The following is a 22,570-nucleotide window of genomic DNA, read 5'->3' on the forward strand; positions in this document are numbered from 1 at the left end:
CCATAAGGACAAAGACTGGGGTTTGTTTCTGTCCCTTTAATCTAACAATAAATATGGATTGATCATATTAGACAGATGAATATTTGCTGAGTGAATGAATCAAATAATGCATATGTATTAATGTTTCCTTTTCTAGGCATCTACCTATATCAAGAAACTAAATAAATTTTATAAACACATTTGAGTTTCAGGCCCCAGATAAACATATGTATTTTAATCTTAAATCCTTTCTAGAACTTCACTATTTGAAATATTCTTTCCTGTTTTTCTACACATTTGTTAGTTTCTGTCTTATTTTTGATTGAAACTCTGTTTCCATAAACATAGAAAATTAGTAGCATTTGGTGACAACGACTTTAAATTTCAGGCATAGATGTAGCATGTTTATATAGCAAGTGACTAAATAACTCTGTTTCTATATAGAAATTCTAGAGTCTTCCATTGTTGTAAGCCCTTCTTTCACAGCACTTGTGAAAGCCACCTCAAGGAAATCCACTTCCTTCCGAAAGGAGCCACTAGGTGGTGTTGTGGCCCAGGACTAAAGCAAACTAACTCCTGAGTATCAAGCTAGGAGTTTCCTATTCTAATTCAGCTCTACATTCCCAGATGCCTCCATTCTTGGAAACCTAGTAATGGCTATAGGGCCCTTGAACACAGGTTTCAAGACAAATCAAAGCTCTTCATAGTGCTTCACTGAAGGAGAAGATGACCTGAATACTTTTAATTGAGGAGATCTTTTAAGTGCAACCTCTCTCAAATAGGAGAAATATTTCATTAGCAACTTCACTGATTAAGAGACAGAATTCTTGGACACAAAAAAAAGCAGACGCCAAGAAATAGAGAACAAACTAGTGGTAACCAGTGGGGAGAGGGAAGGGGGGAGAAGCAATATAGGGGTAGGGGATTAAGAGGTACAAACTATTATGTATAAAGTAAGCTACAAGGATATGCTGTACAACACAGGGAATATAACCAATATTTTATAATAACTATAAATGGGGTATAACCTTTAAAAATTATGAATCACTATATTGTACACCTGTAACTTATATATTGTATATCAACTATGCTTCAATTAAATAAATAAATAAAATACGCCTTCTATTAAGATTTTTAAAGTTACATTTTAGTGAACCAATCACAATTCAATATGAAAAAAGTATTATAAAATACCTGCTGTAAAGTATTCCAAGGGCCACACTGAAGAATTTCTAGTGTACTCAAAGGGGGCATCACGTTGACTGGGCATTTTACAAGTCTCTTTCTCCTAACAATTTTCTTCTGTTGATTTTGCTTGAAAATTTCAAACCAGGGTTTAAATGATTTTATCCAAGCAAGCCTCTTTTCTTCAATAGAAAATATAAGTGTTGGCTCTGGTACAGAGCAGGTCACTATATTTTCACATTCAGTTCTATTTTCATGACATTCTTCTGGAATTTCTTTAATCTGAGACTTCAGAGAGTTTACTTCTTTAAAAACCAAAGAGTTGTTTGCAGTATTGCCACCCAAATCTTCACAAGGAGCATCTCTACCTAAAATATAATTTTGCTTGTTTATTTTGCCTTCTACATTTATCATAGCATCATTGGTGTTAAAAACCAAGTTACTATTCAGAGCACTGCCTTTTGGGTTCTCCTCAGTTTCTTTAGATTTTAAATCAATTTCTTTTTCTTGTAGTGTTATATTTTCCCCTATATCTTCAGGATTTTCTAATTTTAGTGGTAGTGGTTTTTGTTTTATTGAAATCACTGAAATTTTCTTCATATTCTTATCTTCATATAATGTTCCATTTTGTTCTGATATCTCTTCTTTTTCTACTTGTTGTATCTTATTCTGTTGATTATAATCGATTATTTTCTGTGCTTCATTGTTTACCTCATTAATTTCTTGATTATGTCCTAATATTATTATTTGGGTTTCTTGTCTCATAATCTCATTTATGGGAGGTTTCATGACTTCTTTTTGTGTTTGAGAGTTTAATTCTTGCAGCTGAAACTGTTCTTTCACATTTTCTTTTAGATCTAGGTTTTCCAATTGAGTTTTTTGGTCTATGTTTTCATAATTCCTTGCTTTTTTGACTGATTCTTCTGAGCATTGTTTTGCTAGGTTTTCATTTTTTTCTTCCATTTTAAATACTGGCAAAATTGCTTGGCTTAATATAGATTCTTTTAATTGCACTTGTATTGATTCTTTCAATACAAGCTGTCTATCTACATTTTCTCTCTTATTCGATTCTTCAACTGGCAAAGGGGGAGCACCTTCGCACTTCTTTGACTTTTCATCCTCTAGTCTTTTGGCTACATCATCCTTATTCTTTGATCTATCTTCGACAGTTAAATATTTGGCATTATAATCTCCGTTTTTTAATGCTCTACTTATTATTAGCTGTTTTCTTGCAGCTTCTCTTAATCTCAATTTTTCCTTCTTTAGTAGTTGCTCTCTTTCTTGTCTCAGGATGTTCTTTTTTTCTTCATATTCTTTTTCTCTCCTTTTCCTTCCCTCTTGCTTCTGCTTTTTTATCTCTTCTTCTATTCTTTGTTCCTCCTCTAATCTTTTTCGTTTTTCTTCTTCCATTTGTCGTATTTTTGCTTCCTTTTCCTTCCACTCTTGAGCTTTCCTTTTCTTACTTTCTATTTGTTCCTTTATGATTGGGCCATATTTTTGGTAGGCCACAAATGCTTTATATTTAGCTTGAATTTTTACAGCTGCATTATGCTGCAGTTTTAACAAACGCATTTTTTCTTTTTCCTGTAGCTCTTTAAATTTTGTTCTTTCTTCTTCCATTTGTAAATGCAAGTTTCTAATAAATTCCTAAAATAAAGTAAGATAAATAGTAGTCAGCATAAATTAAATGTGAGATGTTACTAAAGTATCATCCAAAATATAGATTGAGAACAAATACTAAAACGAAATCATAGTAAAGTCAATATAAAATTTACTTAGAGGAACTAAAGTAATTTATTTTAAAGGGTATATTAATTTTTTAAATATTTAGGAGCTTCTATCAAGTTAGTAAGTTGATACTGTAATATCATGGTTATACTAAGCCACCCAGACACAGATTGAGGAACTCCTTGAAGATAGAAAGCTTATGAAATCAGAATGACACAGAGAAAAAGAAAGAAAAGCCTCAAGCTAAAATCTGTGTAGGAGAAAAGGACTTGAGACTTTCTGAGATGGGAGTTCTGATAAAGGAACTAGCACAGGGATTGCAGAAGTGGGGAATTATTTTGTGACTTATAATAGCAGGAAGGTGAGGTAGTACATACAGATAAGCCTAGTTACACATCGTATCCTTTCTCAACCATTAAGAGAGTTGATAAACACATTTTGCATTAAGTGAGATAATCTGGAGGTAGGTGAGAAAATATCATTGTCACTAATGTTCTAAAACAAAAGTAAACAGATCAACAAAATTTGGCAAATAGTTGAGAAAAACTAACACAAAAGATGTGAGGCAATAAAAATGCTTCAATAAGAAGATGGAAGGGGCTTCCCTGGTGGCGCAGTGGTTGAGAATCTGCCTGCTAATGCAGGGGACACGGGTTCGAGCCCTGGTCTGGGAAGATCCCACATGCCACGGAGCAGCTGGGCCCGTGAGCCACAACTACTGAGCCTGCGCGTCTGGAGCCTGTGCCCCGCAACGGGAGGGGCCGCGATAGTGAGAGGCCCGCGCACCGCGATGAAGAGCGGTCCCTGCACCGCGATGAAGAGTGGCCCCCACTTGCCGTAACTAGAGAAAGCCCTCGCACGAACCGAAGACCCAACACAGCCAAAAATAAAGAAATAAATAAATAAAGTAGCTATAAAATTAAAAAAAAAAAAAAAAAAAAAAAAAAAAGATGGGTAGAGGGAAAAGATTAAAAAAAAAAAAAAAAAAAAAAATTACAAAAAAAAAAAAAAAAAAAAAAAAAAAGAAGATGGAAGAACCAATTTCTGAGAAAAGAGCTATTTAAGTAAAAATTAAAGATATTTTTGAGAAAAAAATGTGCAAACAAGAATAACCTCATATAAAAATGAAATGCAAGTCCTCAAATAAAAATATATGACTCACTCAAATAAAAAAATCAATATAAAATTGCTGATCAGCTGATTGCCTAAACAAAAACTTCAAAATTAGGTGTTTCCCAAAACAACATATAAAACACAAAGCTATGAAATATATGTCAGAGGTGTTCAGGTGTAAAGAGGATCAACACAGAAACCTCAACATATGACTAATAGGAGTTCCAAAATGAAGAACTGAGAAAAACCAAAGGGAAGAGAATCATAGAAAAATACGTTTTCTAAATCAAAAAAAAAAAAAAGGCCTTTAAGATACAGAGTTAACTTCACACACACATACACACACACACACACACACACACACACACACACACAATGATGCACTCATATACTAGATACTAGCAATATTTCAGAACACTAAGGAATATAAGCTCCATGAAGGCAAGCATTATTTTCTGTTTTATTCACCACTGTATCTTGAGTACTTACAGAAGTGCCTGGACACAGTAGAAAACCAGCAAATATGTGTGGATGAGTGTAAAAAGTGAAAAATCCCAAAGCTTCAAAAGAATGTAATGAATGAGTATCAAATTTGCAATCATAGATGGCATGTGAAAAAATAAATATGCAATGGAGTTATATCTTTAAATTGTTAAAACTAAATGGTAATAAACCTGCATTCTGTGTCCAAGAAAACTAATCATTCAGTTTTAAAAGCAAAATAAAAGCATTTTCAATTGTGCAAAGATTGAGAAAATTTGCTGTCCAAAAGTATATTTTTGACAATTATTTAGCTATATACTCCAGGAAGGAAAACTGAGTCCAGAAAGCAGAGGAAGACTGGATTCAAAGAACACTAATGATCAAAAAAACACTTAACACTTAGCACTTAAATTTTTTATTCTGTCTTCTTTCCATCATTTCACTTAAGGAGTCAGCTGTCAGCTTACTGCTGCTCCTTTTTAGGTAATATGTCTTTTTTTCTGGCTGCTTTTAAGATTTTTCCCTCTTGTCTTGAATTTCAATACTATTAAATTCCCAGGTGTGATTTTCTTTGTATTGATTCTACTTGGAGATCTTTAATCATCTTCATATGTTCAGATTGATTTTTCTAAAACAATTTGAAACCATTTCAACTATTATCTCTTTACACATAGGTTCTGCCCCATTCTCTCCACTCCTTCCAAGATTACTATTATACATATTTTTTATATTTTCATTATGTATCACATATTTCTTGTGTACTTTTCTGCTTTACCCATTTTTTTTTTGCCCTCTCTGTGCTTAAATTTGGGTATTTTCTATTGACTTCCCTTCAGCTTCATCAATGTTCTCACCTGCTGTGTCAAATCTACTGTCAAACTTATCCATTGAAATTTTATTTTTATACACTGAACTATGCAACTCTAGAATATATACTTGGTATTTCATTAAAGATTCTAATTTTCTTTTCATATCACCTGTTTAATTATTTTGCTACTGCATGATAGTTATAGGTTTTTTTTTTTAACATCTTTATTGGAGTATAATTGCTTTACAATGGTGTGTTAGTTTCTGCTTTATAACAAAGTGAATCAGTTATACATATACATACATCCCCATATCTCTTCCCTCTTGCATCTCCCTCCCTCCCACCCTCCCTATCCCACCCCCTAGGTGGTCACAGAGCACCGAGCTGATCTCCCTGTGCTATGCGGCTGCTTCTCACTAGCTATCAGTTTTACATTTGGTAGTGTATATATATATGTCCATGCCACTCTCTCACTTTGTCCCAGCTTACCCTTCCCCCTCCCCATGTCCTCAAATCCATTCTCTAGTAGGTCTGTGTCTTTATTCCCATCTTGCCCCTAGGTTCTTCATGACCATTTTTTTTTTTTAGATTCCATATATATGTGTTAGCATATGGTATTTGTTTTTCTCTTTCTGACTTACTTCAATCTGTTATGACAGACTCTAGGTCCATCCGCCTCACTACAAATAACTCAATTTCATTTCTTTTTATGGCTGAGTAATATTCCATTGTATATATGTGCCACATCTTCTTTATCCATTCATCTGTTGATGGACACTTAGGTTGCTTCCACGTCCTGGCTATTGTAAATAGAGCTTCAGTGAACATTGTGGTACATGACTCTTTATGAATTATGGTTTTCTCAGGGTATATGCCCAGTAGTGGGATTGCTGGGTCATATGGTAGTTCTATTTTTAGTTTTTTAAGGAACCTCCATACTGTTCTCCATAGTGGCTGTATCAATTTACATTCCCACCAACAGTGCAAGAGGTATTTTAATGGCTCTCCTAACTCCAACATTTGTATTACCTGAAAGTGAGCCACTATTGTTTTTTTTTCTTGTCATTCATAATGAACCATGTGTCTTCACATGCCTAACCAACTTTTTTTAATAGAGATGGACAGTATAAACATACTTTTTCAGGAATGTGTTTGTATAAATTTTAAAAAGACTTGGAAAAAATACAAAGATAGTTAATATTTTTAGCTACATTACAGGATTATGGGAAATTTTATCTACTTTTTACTTGTAATTATTTAAAATAATTTTATATAAAAACTGTGGAGTAAATTAAAGCTAAAACAATAAACATGTCATCAGGATCATCTTAAATTTAAAGGGGTTATTTAACACATTCAATTAGTTGTGTTAAAGAAATGCAGTAACCTTTTATAACAATCCTCAATCATAATGAAATATTCGTAATAGTATGTTTTCTCAAAACTTAAAAGAAATTTTACAATTACAAGTTTATATAGACATGCTCACTCATTGAACCAGTTTATTTTCCTTTTCAAGACATTCTATTTCAAGGAGAGTTTCTATAACTAAGGTATTTTTAAAACTTTAGTAAATTAAATCCTATACCAACTAGGCAATATTATTTTAAAATACCCATTCCAAGCATAGTAATTTATTTCAAATGGAGAATGATTATTGTGCTGCTTAAAAACAACAAACACATACCTCATGCTGTTTAAATTTCTCCTTCCATATTTTCTCCTCTTTATGAAGTTCATCATTCATCTTGTCCTGTTCTTGCTGAACATATGATAATATTGAAATATTATATTCAACTATCAAACAATATTATGTTTATTATGTATGATTCTTACGACATATATTTGTAAACAATGGTTAAAGATAACAACTCACCCAGTGGTCCTCAGTTATTAGTACTGGGATAACAACTTTAATCCCAACCTGAAATATAATAAAATGATACCTAGGGTTCCCATTAGCATATAAAGATATTTACAATCTGAGTAAATCGTTTTATTTATTTGAGTTTATTTATATGTTTATGCATATAATAAAATGCATTGGCTAGAAATACTCCTGGACAATGCAAAAATTACAGATGATAATGTGTGTTAAGATGGGTTTTGCATTACAATTTTTTTCTCTCCACATCATTTCATTTAATTCACATAATAAATCAGTTCAGAGGGTAATTGTTTTCTTTCATTAACTCTTTATTAGCATCTATTTTGTTAAGTCTCTGCAGAATAAAAAAAAATCAGTAAAATATAATCCCCTCCCTCAAAAACTTTACCTTTAATAATATGGGAATGCAATCATACATTCACACATTGCCCCAAATTTAGCAAAATAAGTTTATCACAAGATAAGAACTATAAGGATTATGGTAGGAATAGGTGTTATAATTAGAGGATCATGAAAGGTTTCATACAGAAGATTGTTTTTGAAATGACTAGGCTTTTAAGAGATTAAATAAACATTTTAGGCATTTATTAAATGTTTTTGAGCTAGGAAAATGATTACAGCTCTGTTTTAGAAAAATTATAAGGTTACATTTGATAGAATTAGAGAAAGTAAGTCAAGGAGACACTAAGGAGATCAGTGAAGTAGGTATTAGAGAAGTCCATGTGAGAATCAATGAGGGCCTTCTGCAGATAGGGTGGCAGGAGTCAGAAGAGACGCAAACACAATGTAAATATGAAATGGTCATAAACTGCCAACTGACTGGATAAAAGGAAGAGGGAAAAGTTCTTTGGACATTATCTTATAGGAATTGTGGGAACTTTTGATGGCATTTAAGCAGGGAAATAACTTTTTTTAGAAAATAATTATCCTACCAACTGCACTATGGTGCATGAGTTTACAGAATACAAGACCAAAAGTAGGGAGATCAATTAGAGAGTATAGTAAATATTCCAAGCTAGACATTAGTGATCGTGTAACTCATCAAAATAATGAACACCAGAGGAGGAGCACGATTCAGAAAGAAAGGCAGTGCATTCAGTTTTAGATACATTAAGTTCTGAGTGTAGGAGAGTTACGTAGTTTGCCTATTTTTGTTATAACTATAGATTTGGTTCTGAACAGCCATAACTGTATTTGAGATTATCAAGAGAGAAAATACATGGAGTAAGAAAAGAAAGAACGAAGGATGGAATCCTTGGTAGGACCACATTCAAGGAGAAAGAGAGAAAAAGAAGCCTAAAATAGATATCAAGGAAGAACGGCCAAACATGTAAGAAGACAGTCAAGGCAGTATGGTCCCACAGAAGTCAAGAGAAAAAGAAATGGTCAGCAATCAAATTTTTATTGGCATGAAATGCTAAAGAGGCAAAAATACATACTGAAATAGAACCTGTGAGTATGGTTCTAGAAGCCATTGGTTATTTTTGCTCAAACTAATTTAGAAAACATTGATTATTTTTGTCAAAAGCAGTTTCATTCACTGGGGTGGTGGTGGAAGATCCCTAGCAGATTTAGGATTGAATGAGAGATGAGGAAATGGATTGAGCACAAATAACTACTCCTTAAGAAGCCTGCCTATGATAAGCAGAGCTAAAGAGCAGCTGACGTGAGACATATAAAGGAAAATGATCTCATGATTTTTCTTTTGTTTTGTTTCTAGGACAGGAGAAAAGTGAACATGCCTATAAGCAATAAGAAAGGAGGAAGCTGTAGGGGTGTTTCAACATAAAGGAAAACTGGGGTAAGCTGGAAAATGATAGAATATAGAGCAAAGGAGGAAAAGCTAGCCTTTGGTAGAAGAAACCTCTCTTACTGAGATAAGAGCAAAGGCAAAAAAAAAAAAAAAAAAAAAAGGCAAAAAGGCGACCACAGAGATTGATGCTAACTATATGCAGGATGAGAAAGAAAAGGAAGCTCGTAATCGATGCAAAAATGTTATGTGATCATTTGCTAATAACGAGGAGGGAGGAGTTGGGTAGCACTCCTAAGGAAAGAGATTTACGATAGCTGTTTTGGAAAATGGAAGAGGAAGCTAACAAAGGATACAGAATAGAATTACTAAATAAGTAAATTATTTAGAAGCCATCATTATAAAATTACAGAATGGTCCCACTGGAAAACTTTTAAGCCCCAAGGTAAAACAAAGCGCACATTTAGAAACTCATTAAACCTACTAATGTCATATATATTTTTTAAATCATAATTTTATGATAAAGCACAAATTACTTTCAAAAAACAAGTTACAGTTCTTCAAGGGTAGGGCCCTGGTGTTAAATCTCTTTTGTATCATCTAAGCACATAGCTGAAAGCTTTGCCCTTAAAGTAGTCAGTGAATGTTTGTTACAAAACAAATAAAAATGGCAACTTAGCTGAAGAGAATTTAAAAATCAGATGTTTTTTAGAAAATATTTGAAAATATCACTAACAACCAATAGCAATAATAACGTTTTACCACAAGCCAGCAAACACTTCTCCAAGAATCTACATTATATTCACTCCTACTCCGGAATTGAAAAAAAAAGCTTCTGACTTTTGGAAATGACTAATCTGGTCTGTGGAAAGGAAAATATAACTAAAAGAAAGCTAAACATTCATAGCTTACTATTAGAAAAACCAATGGCCAAGCTGGCTCGACAATATTATCACAGTTTTTAATTTATTTATTTTCTATATAATCAGGAAATGCAATGTACTCAACATTGGAGGCTTGAATACCCTGAACTGCCTATGTGACTACATGCTAAGGTTCTCTGTATGGAACACGCAAACTAGTAAGTTGTGAGTAATATATAAGGCCACTTTAGTAATGTAAAACAAGAGATGTAAGTCCTGTCTGTTATCCATACATTCTAAGCGTCCTAATGGCCCACAAGTAGGTCCTAGAAATCCACCAGTTTCTCAATATGCCACTACCATGACCTGAGGATGAGGACCACCTGAGGTGCAGCTGGGAGGAAACAGAAATGAAAACAACACAAAACTCCTTCACGCCAAAAAATTTCTAGTCCCAAGAATTAGCTCAATTATGGGAATGAGGCACATACCATCACCTACATGGCTAAACCACTTCAACCAAATATGTTTTACATAATTGCTAGATATCAGACCACATAGCAAGGACATTACATGATTGAGAAAATTCTATTGCCTTTTTCTATGATTAGAAGGGTGCAAAAAAGTAACAACTTATGTAGTAAATATCAGCTTTTTTAGGACAATCTTTGAAACTATGAAGTTTCAAAGCAGTACCTGAAATTCTAATGAATTTCATGAAAACTAGGCAAGGAGTCCATACTAATACTGTTAATCCACCATCAACTCCTTTGATTATTAGGACTAATTAAAACCCATAGAATGGAGCTAAATCCGTACCATAAACCAAAACATCAATACTGTTCAGAAGTAGATACTGATTTTTAAAAATGTATGAAAAACAAAAATTAAAATTAAAAAACCTTACCTTCTGAATATTCTCCAATTTCTTCTTTTCAACTTCAAACTGTTTCATCCAGTAATGTCTTTTTTCTTCTTCTTCTTGAAACTGTTTTTCTTCTCTATCCCTCTGAGCTTTGAGAGTTTGTTTCTTTTGGTCTTCTAGTTCTTTCTGTTTGTCTTGCCAAGCCTCAAAGGACTGCCTACATCTTTCTTCCACTTCACAGTATCCGAAATTTATATCAGCATCATCTGTATTCATGAAGAGAAAAATTTTTAAATCAAAACAGTCAAAACTGATCCAGTGCAAAGTTTAAAAGTAATTTCAAAATAAATAAATAATGTCAATATATTACCAAAGTAAAAGTGATAGTATGCAAAATACATGAAAATTCCATTGCATCAATAAAGAAGTCACATAACTTGCCTTAAACTATTCCATAAGACTTCTATAAAAACATAATGTGTGTGTGTGCGCATGTGTGTAGTTAAGGGATACATAAGGAACACAGTTAAGAAACACTTAAAAAATTCAGGTCTGGGTATATCTATTGCAGTCAGCTATATATGTGGAAAATGTTCAACTATACTTACATGAAGTTAAATTAAGAGTCATAAAAAAACTATGAGAACATGTAATTAAATAAGCATAGCAAGTACACAATATTTTTCAAATATTGTGACTATATTCTTCTAAATGTCAAAAGAAAACCGTCTAAATTTTTTTCAGATAATTAAGGTCAATCACATAAAAATTATCATAAATATCACCAAGCAATTTAGTCCACCTGGCAAAACATGTTCATCCACAGGCAAATCACAAGGGTCAGGCTCTGGAACAGAATCAGGACTGCCACAATGAGTTTTACTTCTCAGAAATTCTTCTTTTTCTATTTCAGATAACATCTAAGAGGTTAAAAAAGTACCAGTGATTAAAGAAAAACAAAATAGAGAGTAAAGCTATTATTTTAATAATGTATTAAGTATTTACACACACATATCTAGAACTTTATTTACTTCAAATCGCTCTCAAATACAATTCTATATAGCACATTGATAATTATTCTCTTTATGGTGAAGAAAAATGTTTTTTCCATGCAAGCGCACTGTGTTCTACCCTCCTAATGTTTTTCAGAATTCTAATTACTTTCTAATATTTACTCACAGTATTCAATTAAACTGCTTAATAATCATGTCAAAATGTTTCTACTAATATGTGTTTTCCTCCTAATACCTTTCTATATTTCTTATCTGCAGCAATAGCTCACATATACAAATTGCTAATATATTCAGTATGTTTTTTTTTTAATATAATTAATTAATTTATTTATTTTTGGCTGTGTTGGGTCTTCATTTCCGTGCGAGGGCTTTCTCTAGTTGCGGCAAGTGGAGGCCACTCTTCATCGCGGTGCGCGGGCCTCTCACTATCGCAGCCTCTCTTGTTGGGAGCACAGGCTCCAGATGCGCAGGCTCAGTAGTTGTGGCTCACGGGCCTAGTTGCTCCGCGGCATGTGGGATCTTCCCAGACCAGGGCTTGAACCCGTGTCCCCTGCATTAGCAGGCAGATTCTCAACCACTGTGCCATCAGGGAAGCCCTTCAGTATGTTTTAAAAACAGAACTATTCTCTAATTTGCCCTGACTTACATACAAGTTATAATTTTGATTAATACTTTTCCATAATTATACTTCTATATATTCTAGCTTGAAAGATACAGGATATCTATTCCACTGAAGTAGCAATATGATAATTCAAAATTAATATATTTCAGGTTTGAGGGTTACCAAAAAAGAGAGTAAGAAACATACATACAAGTAATTTTCACATTATGCTAAATACACAGAGAGCAAGAATAGAGTAAGGTAAAATTAGAGTTGGGTAAAATGAGAAGTAAAAATGATTTCAAGATGCTGAACCTGTGGAAGAGGTTTTCTCTTAAATACATTTCCGGGAGTTTCACCCAAAAATGCTAGGCTCTCCTTTACTCTTACTTTTTTACGGATGTTTCTGTTTTACCATTTTTTTAAAAAAAACTAACATAAGATATTCTACGTTTAAAGTTTCCACAGGGTATTTAAAGTCTCCACTGGATCACAGTACATTCCTAAGCAAAGTAATAATATTAGAGTATACTTCATTGTTTTCCTTGGAGTTTTTAGGGAAAAAATACTATTCAATATAGTTCTGCTCTCTTATCTACATTAAATTCCCAAGTATTGATGGTTCAAATCACTATTTCTAATATTTTTAAAGATTGAAATTTGTATTGTTTTATATTATATGCCAGAGGAGGAAATAAATCCAAAAATTATTAGCTTAAAATAATTTAATTTTTAAGCCAGTGAACTTTAAATGCTACATGAGAGGTAAAGGTAAATTTCTAACTGTAATATTGAGTACTTTCAGTCAAACAACATATACCTTCATTAATTCTTCTGGAGTTTCTTTACATTCAGTTCGTAATTCTATCCTTAAATGCATATGATTATTAGAAACTGCTCCATAGTCATAGCCTATAAAGAGAAAGAAATATTATAACTTTAAATATTAGAGCAGGACACAACATGTTAAAATCCCAAACTATTTCATCATCCTTTAATCTCAAATTCTACCACAGCATATTCTTGATCAGTAACTCAAAACAACAGGAAAATACTGAAGAACAAAGAACATAGGAAATCTGTAATCTTTATTCAAAAATAAAAGTAACAGATTTTTAGAGCTCTTTATCACCTTTCATATTCTAGACTGAAGTTCATTTTCCATGTACACAGAATAATGCTGTGTTTAATATCACAATGACACCTTGATTAGAAACCAACAAAAGTTCAATTCTACCTGCCACAAACTAGCAGTATAATCTTGCAGCACAAGATACTGAAAATGCTTTAATAAAAGTCTTAATTTAAAAGATTATAATTACTAACATGTGAATGAAGTAAACTTTCATTCTCAATTTTTTGAGTTTTTGTTGAATTTTATTGTGTTTTTATCATCTGTGCAGATGTAGTTATGTTTCTTTTCCTTATTCAATTAACATGTTTTATCATGGTAATGTTCCCTAGTAGTAAACTATTTTTTACAGATGACCATTCTGCTAATTAACTGACTATTCACACCTATTTTGGTCTATTATTATAGATTTTCGTTTTCAACACCTATTTACAACCTCTCTGGCATGTTTTCTTATGTGAGAGCTGAAAAGCAAAAATAACATTCTCCAGATGCCTTTGAAGCTAGGTTTCTGAGGGTGATTTAGATTCTGCCAATTGATACATTTGGGTAAGTCTTCATTTTCATAAAAATATTATGTGTGAAGAAAGGCAGAGAGAGAGATTTTCATTTTTCTGGCTCAGACTATGATAGAGGGTGCTTTGGGTTGGAGATAGCAGTGTATAGTAGAGGATTAATGTCTCTGAATTTCTTTATTATATCAGCAGCTACTGCTGCAGCCCAGTTCTACAATGTACTTGCATGTATATTTTCTACACTTTGGATGTTCAGCTTAGAATCTGTTTCTTCAGTTCTATTAACAATTTTGTTATTTATTGTAATAGCTAGTCTCCAAAGATGTCACTCCCACACTTCCTGGTATGATACCCTGTGTAGTCCCCTCCCGCACAGAATCTGTGCTGACCCTACGTAACCATCAGGATGTAGTAGAAATGATGTTGCATGATTTCTGAGAATAAGTCATATGAATCTTTACAGGGTTCCATCTTAGTCTCTTGATATTTTGTTCACAGGATGCTCTTTCTCAGAATCCAGGTGCCATGCAAGCCATAGGGAGAGACCACATAGGTGCCTCCAGCTGACGGCTCCAACTGAACTCCCAGCCGACAATTAACATCAACTGCCAGCCATTTGAGTGAGCCATCTTAGAATTCCAATCCAGTAAAGACTTCAGATGACTGTGGCCCTAATCAACATCTGACTGTAAATGCATAAGAAATGCAAGCAAGAACTGCCTAGCTAAGCCTAATCAACCCATAGAACTATATAAAAGATAACAACATACTGTTATTTTAAGCCACTAAGTTTGTTTTACACTAATACTCCCCAAAACCTTACTGCTTAAAGTAGCTAAAACAGCTTTTGTCGACAAATGAGAGCCCTAATCAGTACATCCATATTCACAAATAAAGTTAGCCTCAGTTTCTCTTATGTATGTGTATGTGAGGCTTGCACAGTTTTGTATTTAAAATGTGCAGTTTTTTATAAGTGAAATATTATATAATCTGCAGCTTTTTTGGTCCTTGATGGATTGGAATAATTCAATTGTGAAATTATCCCTAGTTCCTAACGACATTTGAGAAGAAATCTCTTTCCACCTTCAGCCAAATTATTGATTTAATCATGATTTCTCCTTTATCAAGCAATTTTGATAATTTGAATTTTCTTAGAAAATTATTCTATTCATTGAGACTATCAAACTTATTTGATTAGAGCTATATACATGGGATCTTATAATTTTCTAAACCACTGTTATAATTGTAGTTATATAATCTTTCATGTAACTAATTTTTTTTTAATTTATTTATTTATTTATCCATGGCTGTGTTGGGTCTTCGTTTCTGTGTGAGGGCTTTCTCTAGTTGCGGCAAGCGGGGGCCACTCTTCATTGCGGTGCGTGGGCCTCTCACTATCGCGGCCTCTCTTGCTGCGGAGCACAGGCTCCAGACGCGCAGGCTCAGTAATTGTGGCTCACGGGCCCAGTTGCTCCGCGGCATGTGGGATCCTCCCAGACCAGGGCTCGAACCCGTGTCCCCTGCATTGGCAGGCAGACTCTCAACCACTGCGCCACCAGGGAAGCCCCACTAATTTTTTATAATTATATTTCCTTTGCTTTTTTTCATAACTAGGCTCTATACTTGCCAATATATTTAAAATACATTTTCATTGTATAAACCTTAGTAAATATAAATAAGAAAACCATTAAAATCCCCCATAACTTGACTATAGATAAGCACTGCTAAAACCTGAAGGGTCTACATAAGTCTTACTATATCCTTTCACACAGGTACTCAGAACAAAAACCTTGGAGCCAAATTTCCTCTCTTCCTTTCATACAAATCCATCAATAAATACTTGTGTTTCTTTCTACCTTAAGAATGTTTTCTAGAATATGACTGTTTTTCATCATTTCTACTCAAATCACTCTCATCTCTAACCACACTACTGTGACAGTCTCGTAGTGGACTCTTGCTACCTCAAGGCATCTTCTCTACAGTCTCCAGAATGATTGTCTCAAAATATGTCAGATTCTGTCACTCCTTACTCAAAAACCTTCATATACTCAGAACAGAATCCAAAGTCCACAGCTTGGATTGATAAGAGCCCTGTATGATCTGACCCCTTATTTTCTTGGATACAACCACAAAGGCTTACTATTCTTTGAACATATTACGCCCACTCAGTGTGCCTTGGCCTTTATGATTCCCTCTTTCTGGAACACCAGCCCTCTAGACATCCACATCCTTCATTGAGATATCGCATGTGGCTTACTGTCTCATTTCAGTCACTACTTAAATATCACCTCCTCAGAGAGGCCTTCCTTGACTTACCCTATCTAAAATAGTAATCTTCAATCTCTATCCCCTTATCTTTTTTTCTTTTTTTTTCAGTTGCACTGGGTCTTAGTTGCGGCAGGCGGGCTCCTTAGTTGCAGCATGTGAACTCTTAGTTACGGCATGCATGTGGGATCTAGTTCCCTGACCAGGGATCGAACCCAGGCCCCCTGCATTGGGAGCACAGAGTCAACCACTGCGCCACCAGTGAAGTCCCTATCCCCTTATCTTAAAATCCTTCCTTCATGGAAGTTATCATTATTGAAACATTACATATGTATTTATTTGTTTATTGTCTGTCTCCCAACACCAGAACATTAGAATAAGAGAGGACTTTTGCCTATTTTGTTCCCTGCTGCATTCTCAGTGGCTAGAACATATCTTTTCACACAGTAATATTTTTGGTACAAGTATCTATGAATATCTACATTATAGTTAATACTAATATTTTTATAAATGACATTAAACTTCATAATAATTTTAATAGTATATCATGAAACTCTTTATGTTATTAAACATTGTCTAAGCCATATTTTTTTAATGAGTGTATTGTTAGACACACCAATGTCCTGTTGAACATTTAGGTTGTTGCCATTTTTCATTATAAACTAAGCCAGGATTAATTCTAGTTAAATCTTTGTTCATTCTATTATTCTTAGAATAAATTTGCAAGAAGTAAATTTGCTCAGTTGAAGCAAATAAAGATTGTGAGGCTTTGATATAAATTATATATTTCTCCAAAAATATGTATGAACTGATGCATCTAAAATAGTCCCACAATTAGTTTTCTTTTCTTTAACATAAAGTAATAGAATGTCTGGTTTTAATTAGGACTGGTAAAACAAATTGTTAGTGGCTAGTACTTACTTGAGACCTAAGGAAGGTAGCAAGTAAAACAAATGAATGAACTAAATTGAATAGACCAATATACTACGGATATTTTATTAGAGATAAATGCACATACCTGTATATGACAAGAGACAAGAACTTCAAGCAGTTTAATTTTCTAAATTATAAATTATTCAGTATTCATACTTACAGAAAACTTATCTGCCAAGCAGATGAAAACTGTACTTACTTAAAACATCAGTATCTTCCACGTCCTGAAGAATGAGCTCTTCAACAGTTTTACTCTTATTCTTTATGACATTAATACAGTGAAGAACTGAGTCAGGTAATTCATCTAAATCCTAAAAATGTAAATAATGAAAGAAACTGTAAAATTCTTTACTAAAACTATATATCAAAATCTGTTTTGATATGCCAAAAATTTGAGTAAAATGTGTAAATGAGGTAAAAGGGCTCCGTATAAAGAGCATAATCCAAACAAATATATTTGGTTAAAATTTGCTTTTAATTTTCAGGTGGTTATAAATTGCATCCATGATTCTGTTGGATCTCATATTCAAATGAATAATTTCAGAACTTTTGTCACACTTAAATTAGCTGTGAATAAAAAGATACAATAATATAAAAATATTATTTTCTCCAAAAGTATTATGTAGGTTATTGCAATCCTAATTAAAAATCAAAGTGTAATTATTTTTTGAAACTTGACAAATGAGTTTTTTGGAAAAAGCTTAGTTGAAAAGATTTTGAAATAGCAAAACTACTAAAGGAATTTGACCCGTTTTATATTTAAAAATATAAAACCACTATAGGGCAAAAATTAACACAATAATAGAAAAGAATAAATAGTCTTGGATAGATCATATGTATAACAACAAAATATATACAACAGATATGACAAATCAATTGAGAAGAGGTGGATTATTCCGTAAGTGACCCTGGGAATATTTGTTAAATATGTGCAGGAAAATTTTAATTAGATCTACTTTCTATAACATAGCTGAAAATAAGTTTCCATTGGATTAAGGATTTTTATATAAAAGAATGAATCCATGAATAACTTTTCTAAGCATATAAACATTGGAGAAAATACACAAATGAAAAGAAAATAAATGTTTGATTTCCAAAAAAGTAACTATTCTTTGGTCTAAAGATTTCATATACATTTTGCTTTTTATGCATATCTAATCACATTAGAATGCTCATGATTAAGTAAAAAAAGCAGGATACAAATATATACGTGTGTGTATATACATGTATATACACATACACATAATTATACATATAGTACAATCCCAGTTTTGCGAAAAATGCACACATATACATGTGAAATTATAGGTAATTTCTACCTTCAATATACCTTTTATATTTAAATATCTACTAATATATATTGCTTAAAGGTGACCCTAAGGAAAAAATGAGATAAGTATACAAAACACACTGAGAAAAGTGATATTTCTCCTGAAAGGCTTATCCAGTTAAAAGGCTCAAAAATACAACACAACACTTACTGTATCACTATGATCACTCTGGGTTTCTGATTTTGAATCACTATCAAAATCATCTTTTTCCAAGGAAGAAATGCTGATTTTATCCAATTCAGCTTCTATTTCTTCTTTGAGCTTTATATCATCATCATCGTTGTCTTCCATCATCCTTCCTAATAAAACACGAAACCATTTAAAGAAAACTGAAGAGGCTAAATGCCGGTAAAAACTATAGGTTCTTTAACGTGCCATACCAATCCAACATGCTCCAGGTAAAAATTTAGTTTAACATAGTTTTAGTTTAACAAACCTTTGTCACACTTATCATGGCTGTACTATATATTAAAGAAAATGTTTTCTCCCTATATTCATTCATTATTTCTTTAATGTTTTGACTACAAAATGATCAACTCTAATAGTACTCTTTAAATTCTCTAAAGGAAAAGTTACATGGAATGAACTGGCTTACCTTTCTGAACCAAGAAACTTCATACTAAAATTCATTTTCATGGTAATAATTAATGGCAAAATACCTCTGAACAGCTTGAGTATTCAGAGATTAAAATACTTATAAGAGAACAACCTTCTATGTCTATATATAGGGAAACATGTGGTTAGTTTCTACTCCTTAAATCAGAGTTGTTAATTCCACCAGATAGCCACATGTTTTTACCAACAATAACATGTTGCAATAATGGATAATACATGGCTTATAAGTTCAATACTTATTTCATTTAAATCTCTAATGCTTGTAATGGATATGGGTCAAGCAGTACATTGTAGTAGGTCTTCACATCATCATTGTTAACTACCATCATTAGCTTCCATGTATTACGCACCTGTGACAAACCAGGCACTAGAAGACACTTGAGTGATTGATAACTTAACGGGTTAAAGGTCATTATAGTCATTGTATAGATGAGAAAACCAAGGTCGGAAGAGGTTACTTAACTGCCCATAGTATGAAGCTAGTAAGTAACGGGAGCAGGATCCTAATTCAGAGATCCTGAATCCAAAGCCAGTGCTTTTCCCACTATCAAATGGTATCCAAACTCAGTCAAGCTCATTATCTGCCCAGCAATCCCTTGAACAACTTCTAGTCCAATAGTCTTCAAATTGCAGATGGTAACCCATTCGTGGATCAATAAATTAATTTAGTAGCTCTTGATCATCTAGTTTAAATGATAGGATAGAATAGGAAAAGTCAGGATAGGTCAAAAAAGAAACTGTAAGTGCACTACATATACTACAGGTAAAAATTGTTTAAAAAAACTTGTTGCAATTATAAGTACATGTATATGTATGCATGTGTGCATGATCTGCAATGTAAATTTTTGTTTGTTTATTTTACTGTGGGTCTTGGTAAAAAAAAAAAAAAGATTGAAAAATACTGTACTAGTCAGCTTTTATTTTATTTTCCAGACTATTCCAAACTTTCATTCTTTCCTCCAGTCCCTTGCCTTTCCACTGCTGGCTTCTTCCTGGCCCTTCCTTCCTTTTTTTCTTTCCTTCCTTCCTCCTTCCTTCCCTCCTCCATGCTCTCTGTTCTTCCATCCCTCCTTCCACTCCCTTCCTCTTTATTTTCCGTCTTTTACTCATTCATCTCAAAATCAACTTTTTGGGAGCCTACAAGATGCATCCACAACAGTGCTAGGTGCTACAAATACACTGATTAAAGAAGTAACCTGTTTTCATAGAGTTTACAGTCTAGTTAACAGAGAAAATGAAACATCCTCATTTTCCTATTTCTTTTCCTGAAGTCTCTTCTTACTCTAATCTTATTAGGAGAGGAGACCCTCTTCCTAATAAAGTGTAATCCTGTACTTATGCTCTGAATCTGACAACTTCTCACCTACTGAACTGTCTGCTCCATCCACTATTCCTTCTGTTTACTACTTTGCCATACATTTGTATTCCACTGCCACCCCCTCCATAAACAAAATCAGTTCATTCCTATCAAAAAACAAAAACAAAAACCCACACAATACCTGTGCCTGTCCTTCCTCTAGCTATAGATATCACATATCTTTCTTTCACGTGTAAATGATTTAACTCGACTGATCTCCATGTACTGCATACACTCTTAGGCATTTATCCCAGAGAAATGAAAATTTATGAAAATGAAATGAAAATTTCATTAATAAATGAAAATTTATGCTCACACCAAAACAAATGTTCACAATGGTTTTATTCATAATAGTCCCAAACTGGAAACAACCAAAATGTCCCTCAATTGGTGGATAGTTAAAATGACTCTAGTACCTCCATAACATCAGCAATAAGAGGCATGAACCACTGATATATGCCACAATACCAATTATTCTCCATGAATCTCCAGGGAACTACGCTTAGTAAAAAGCCCACAGCAAAAGGTAATAGACTATATGATTCCATTTATATAACACTTCTGAAATACTAAAATTTTATAAAAATGAGGACATATTAGTGATTGCCACTAATGGAGTGGATGGGATTGGAGGAAGGTGGTTATGGTGATAAAAGGGCAACACGAGAGATCCTTGTAGTGTTGGAACTGTTCAGTATCTTGACTGTGGTTGTTAATTAGTGAGCATATTCAGATGATAAATAGTGTATTACGTAATACACACACGAATACAAATAAAATTGAGGCAATCTGAATAGGATTAGCAGATTATACCAATATCAATATCCTGGTCGTGATATTACACTAGAGTTAACAAAACATTACCATAGGGAGACACTGGACAGAGTGTATAAGAGGTATTTCTGTATTATTTCTTTAAGCTGGATGTGAATCTATAATTACCTCAATAAAAGTTTATTTTAAAACATCCTAAGTACTAAGAGGACAGTTAAATAAATTATGATAAATCCACAGAATGGAATACTATACAAGTCCTTTAAAAAAATGGGTACATTTACTGTACTCCTGTGGAAAGGTAGCCAAGAAGAAATAACTGAACAAAGGCAAGTGGCTGAAAACTACAGAGAATAACCTCTCTTTTGCGTAACTACATGCACGTACACACACTTTTTTTAGACAGAAACTTTCTGGAAGAAATTGGGGAACTTTTAATTTTCATTTCATACCTTTATGTTGAGTGATTTTTTTATCATGAATATGTATTATTTTTATAACTTTAAAAGCTAATTTTAAGATATTCAATTTTACTCATAACCTCCCTCTTCTAAAAGAAAACAAAACAAAACCAGAACCAGTGCAAAATGCTACCCGTAATCAAACAATTATAATGCGATTCAAAAGCTTTGCTAGGTGGAAAATTAGATTTTTTTTAAAACATGGCTATAAAGCAGGATGTACAGATTCACAAAACTTTCTATAGAAAGAAAGGCAGGAGAATAGGGTAAAGGAAAGAGACATTTTCATTATATGCCCCTCTCTGCTCATCTACTGGCTCTTTAGATCAGCCCTGCCCAATTACATATTTGAGCAACATATTTGATTTTAAATTTTGTAGTAGCAAATTTTTAAAATGTAAAGAGAAACAGGTGAAATTTTAATAATATATTTAATTCAATCCAATATGTCCAAAATATTATTTCAACATATAATCAATAGAAAATTATTAATTATAAGGCCAATGTAATTACAAAGTTTACATTTTTGTTTTGTAAAATAATTCTTCAAAATCCGATGTGCATTTTACACCTACAGCACATTTCAATTCGCACTCGCTGCATTTAAGTCCTCAATAGCCACCTGTAGCCGGTGGTTACAGGATAGGACAGAGCAGCCCGAGATTGATCTCACTGCAAACAGGCTACAGCAAACTACTTCAAGTTGACGATACATCACTTGGAGTTGGCTAAAGCTGCCAAAAATGTGAAATTTTAAGGAGCTCCACCCTTCAACTGTAGTTCTTCAAGTTCTGAATGAACTACCAAAAATCTTCAAAACTGAAAGGAGCCTCTCGCTCCACAGACTCGCTCAGCCACCCCCTGGGCGCGCGGTCCCCCCTTCGCCCTAAAGCCTGGCCGCCGCGGAGAGG

At 33.4% G+C, this 22,570-nt stretch overlaps 1 protein-coding gene across 1 annotated transcript in view; it reads right to left on the reverse strand.

The window, feature by feature from the left end:
• LRRIQ1 (leucine rich repeats and IQ motif containing 1) overlaps positions 1 to 18,746 on the reverse strand; it is a 184,738-nt gene extending 165,992 nt beyond the window's left edge. The window contains exons 1-7 of the mRNA XM_007165929.3: positions 18,603 to 18,746; positions 17,321 to 17,432; positions 13,097 to 13,188; positions 11,465 to 11,582; positions 10,705 to 10,928; positions 6,984 to 7,058; positions 1,174 to 2,811 (exon numbers count right to left, since the gene is read on the reverse strand). Coding sequence (XP_007165991.3) covers positions 1,174 to 2,811; positions 6,984 to 7,058; positions 10,705 to 10,928; positions 11,465 to 11,582; positions 13,097 to 13,188; positions 17,321 to 17,432; positions 18,603 to 18,746 — 2,403 coding nt within the window. The remainder of the gene's footprint in view (positions 1 to 1,173; positions 2,812 to 6,983; positions 7,059 to 10,704; positions 10,929 to 11,464; positions 11,583 to 13,096; positions 13,189 to 17,320; positions 17,433 to 18,602) is intronic.
• Between the last annotated feature and the right edge of the window lie 3,824 nt (positions 18,747 to 22,570).

The sequence above is a fragment of the Balaenoptera acutorostrata genome, chromosome 11 (genome assembly GCF_949987535.1).
Source record: "Balaenoptera acutorostrata chromosome 11, mBalAcu1.1, whole genome shotgun sequence".
NCBI classification, from domain to species: Eukaryota; Metazoa; Chordata; class Mammalia; order Artiodactyla; family Balaenopteridae; genus Balaenoptera; species Balaenoptera acutorostrata.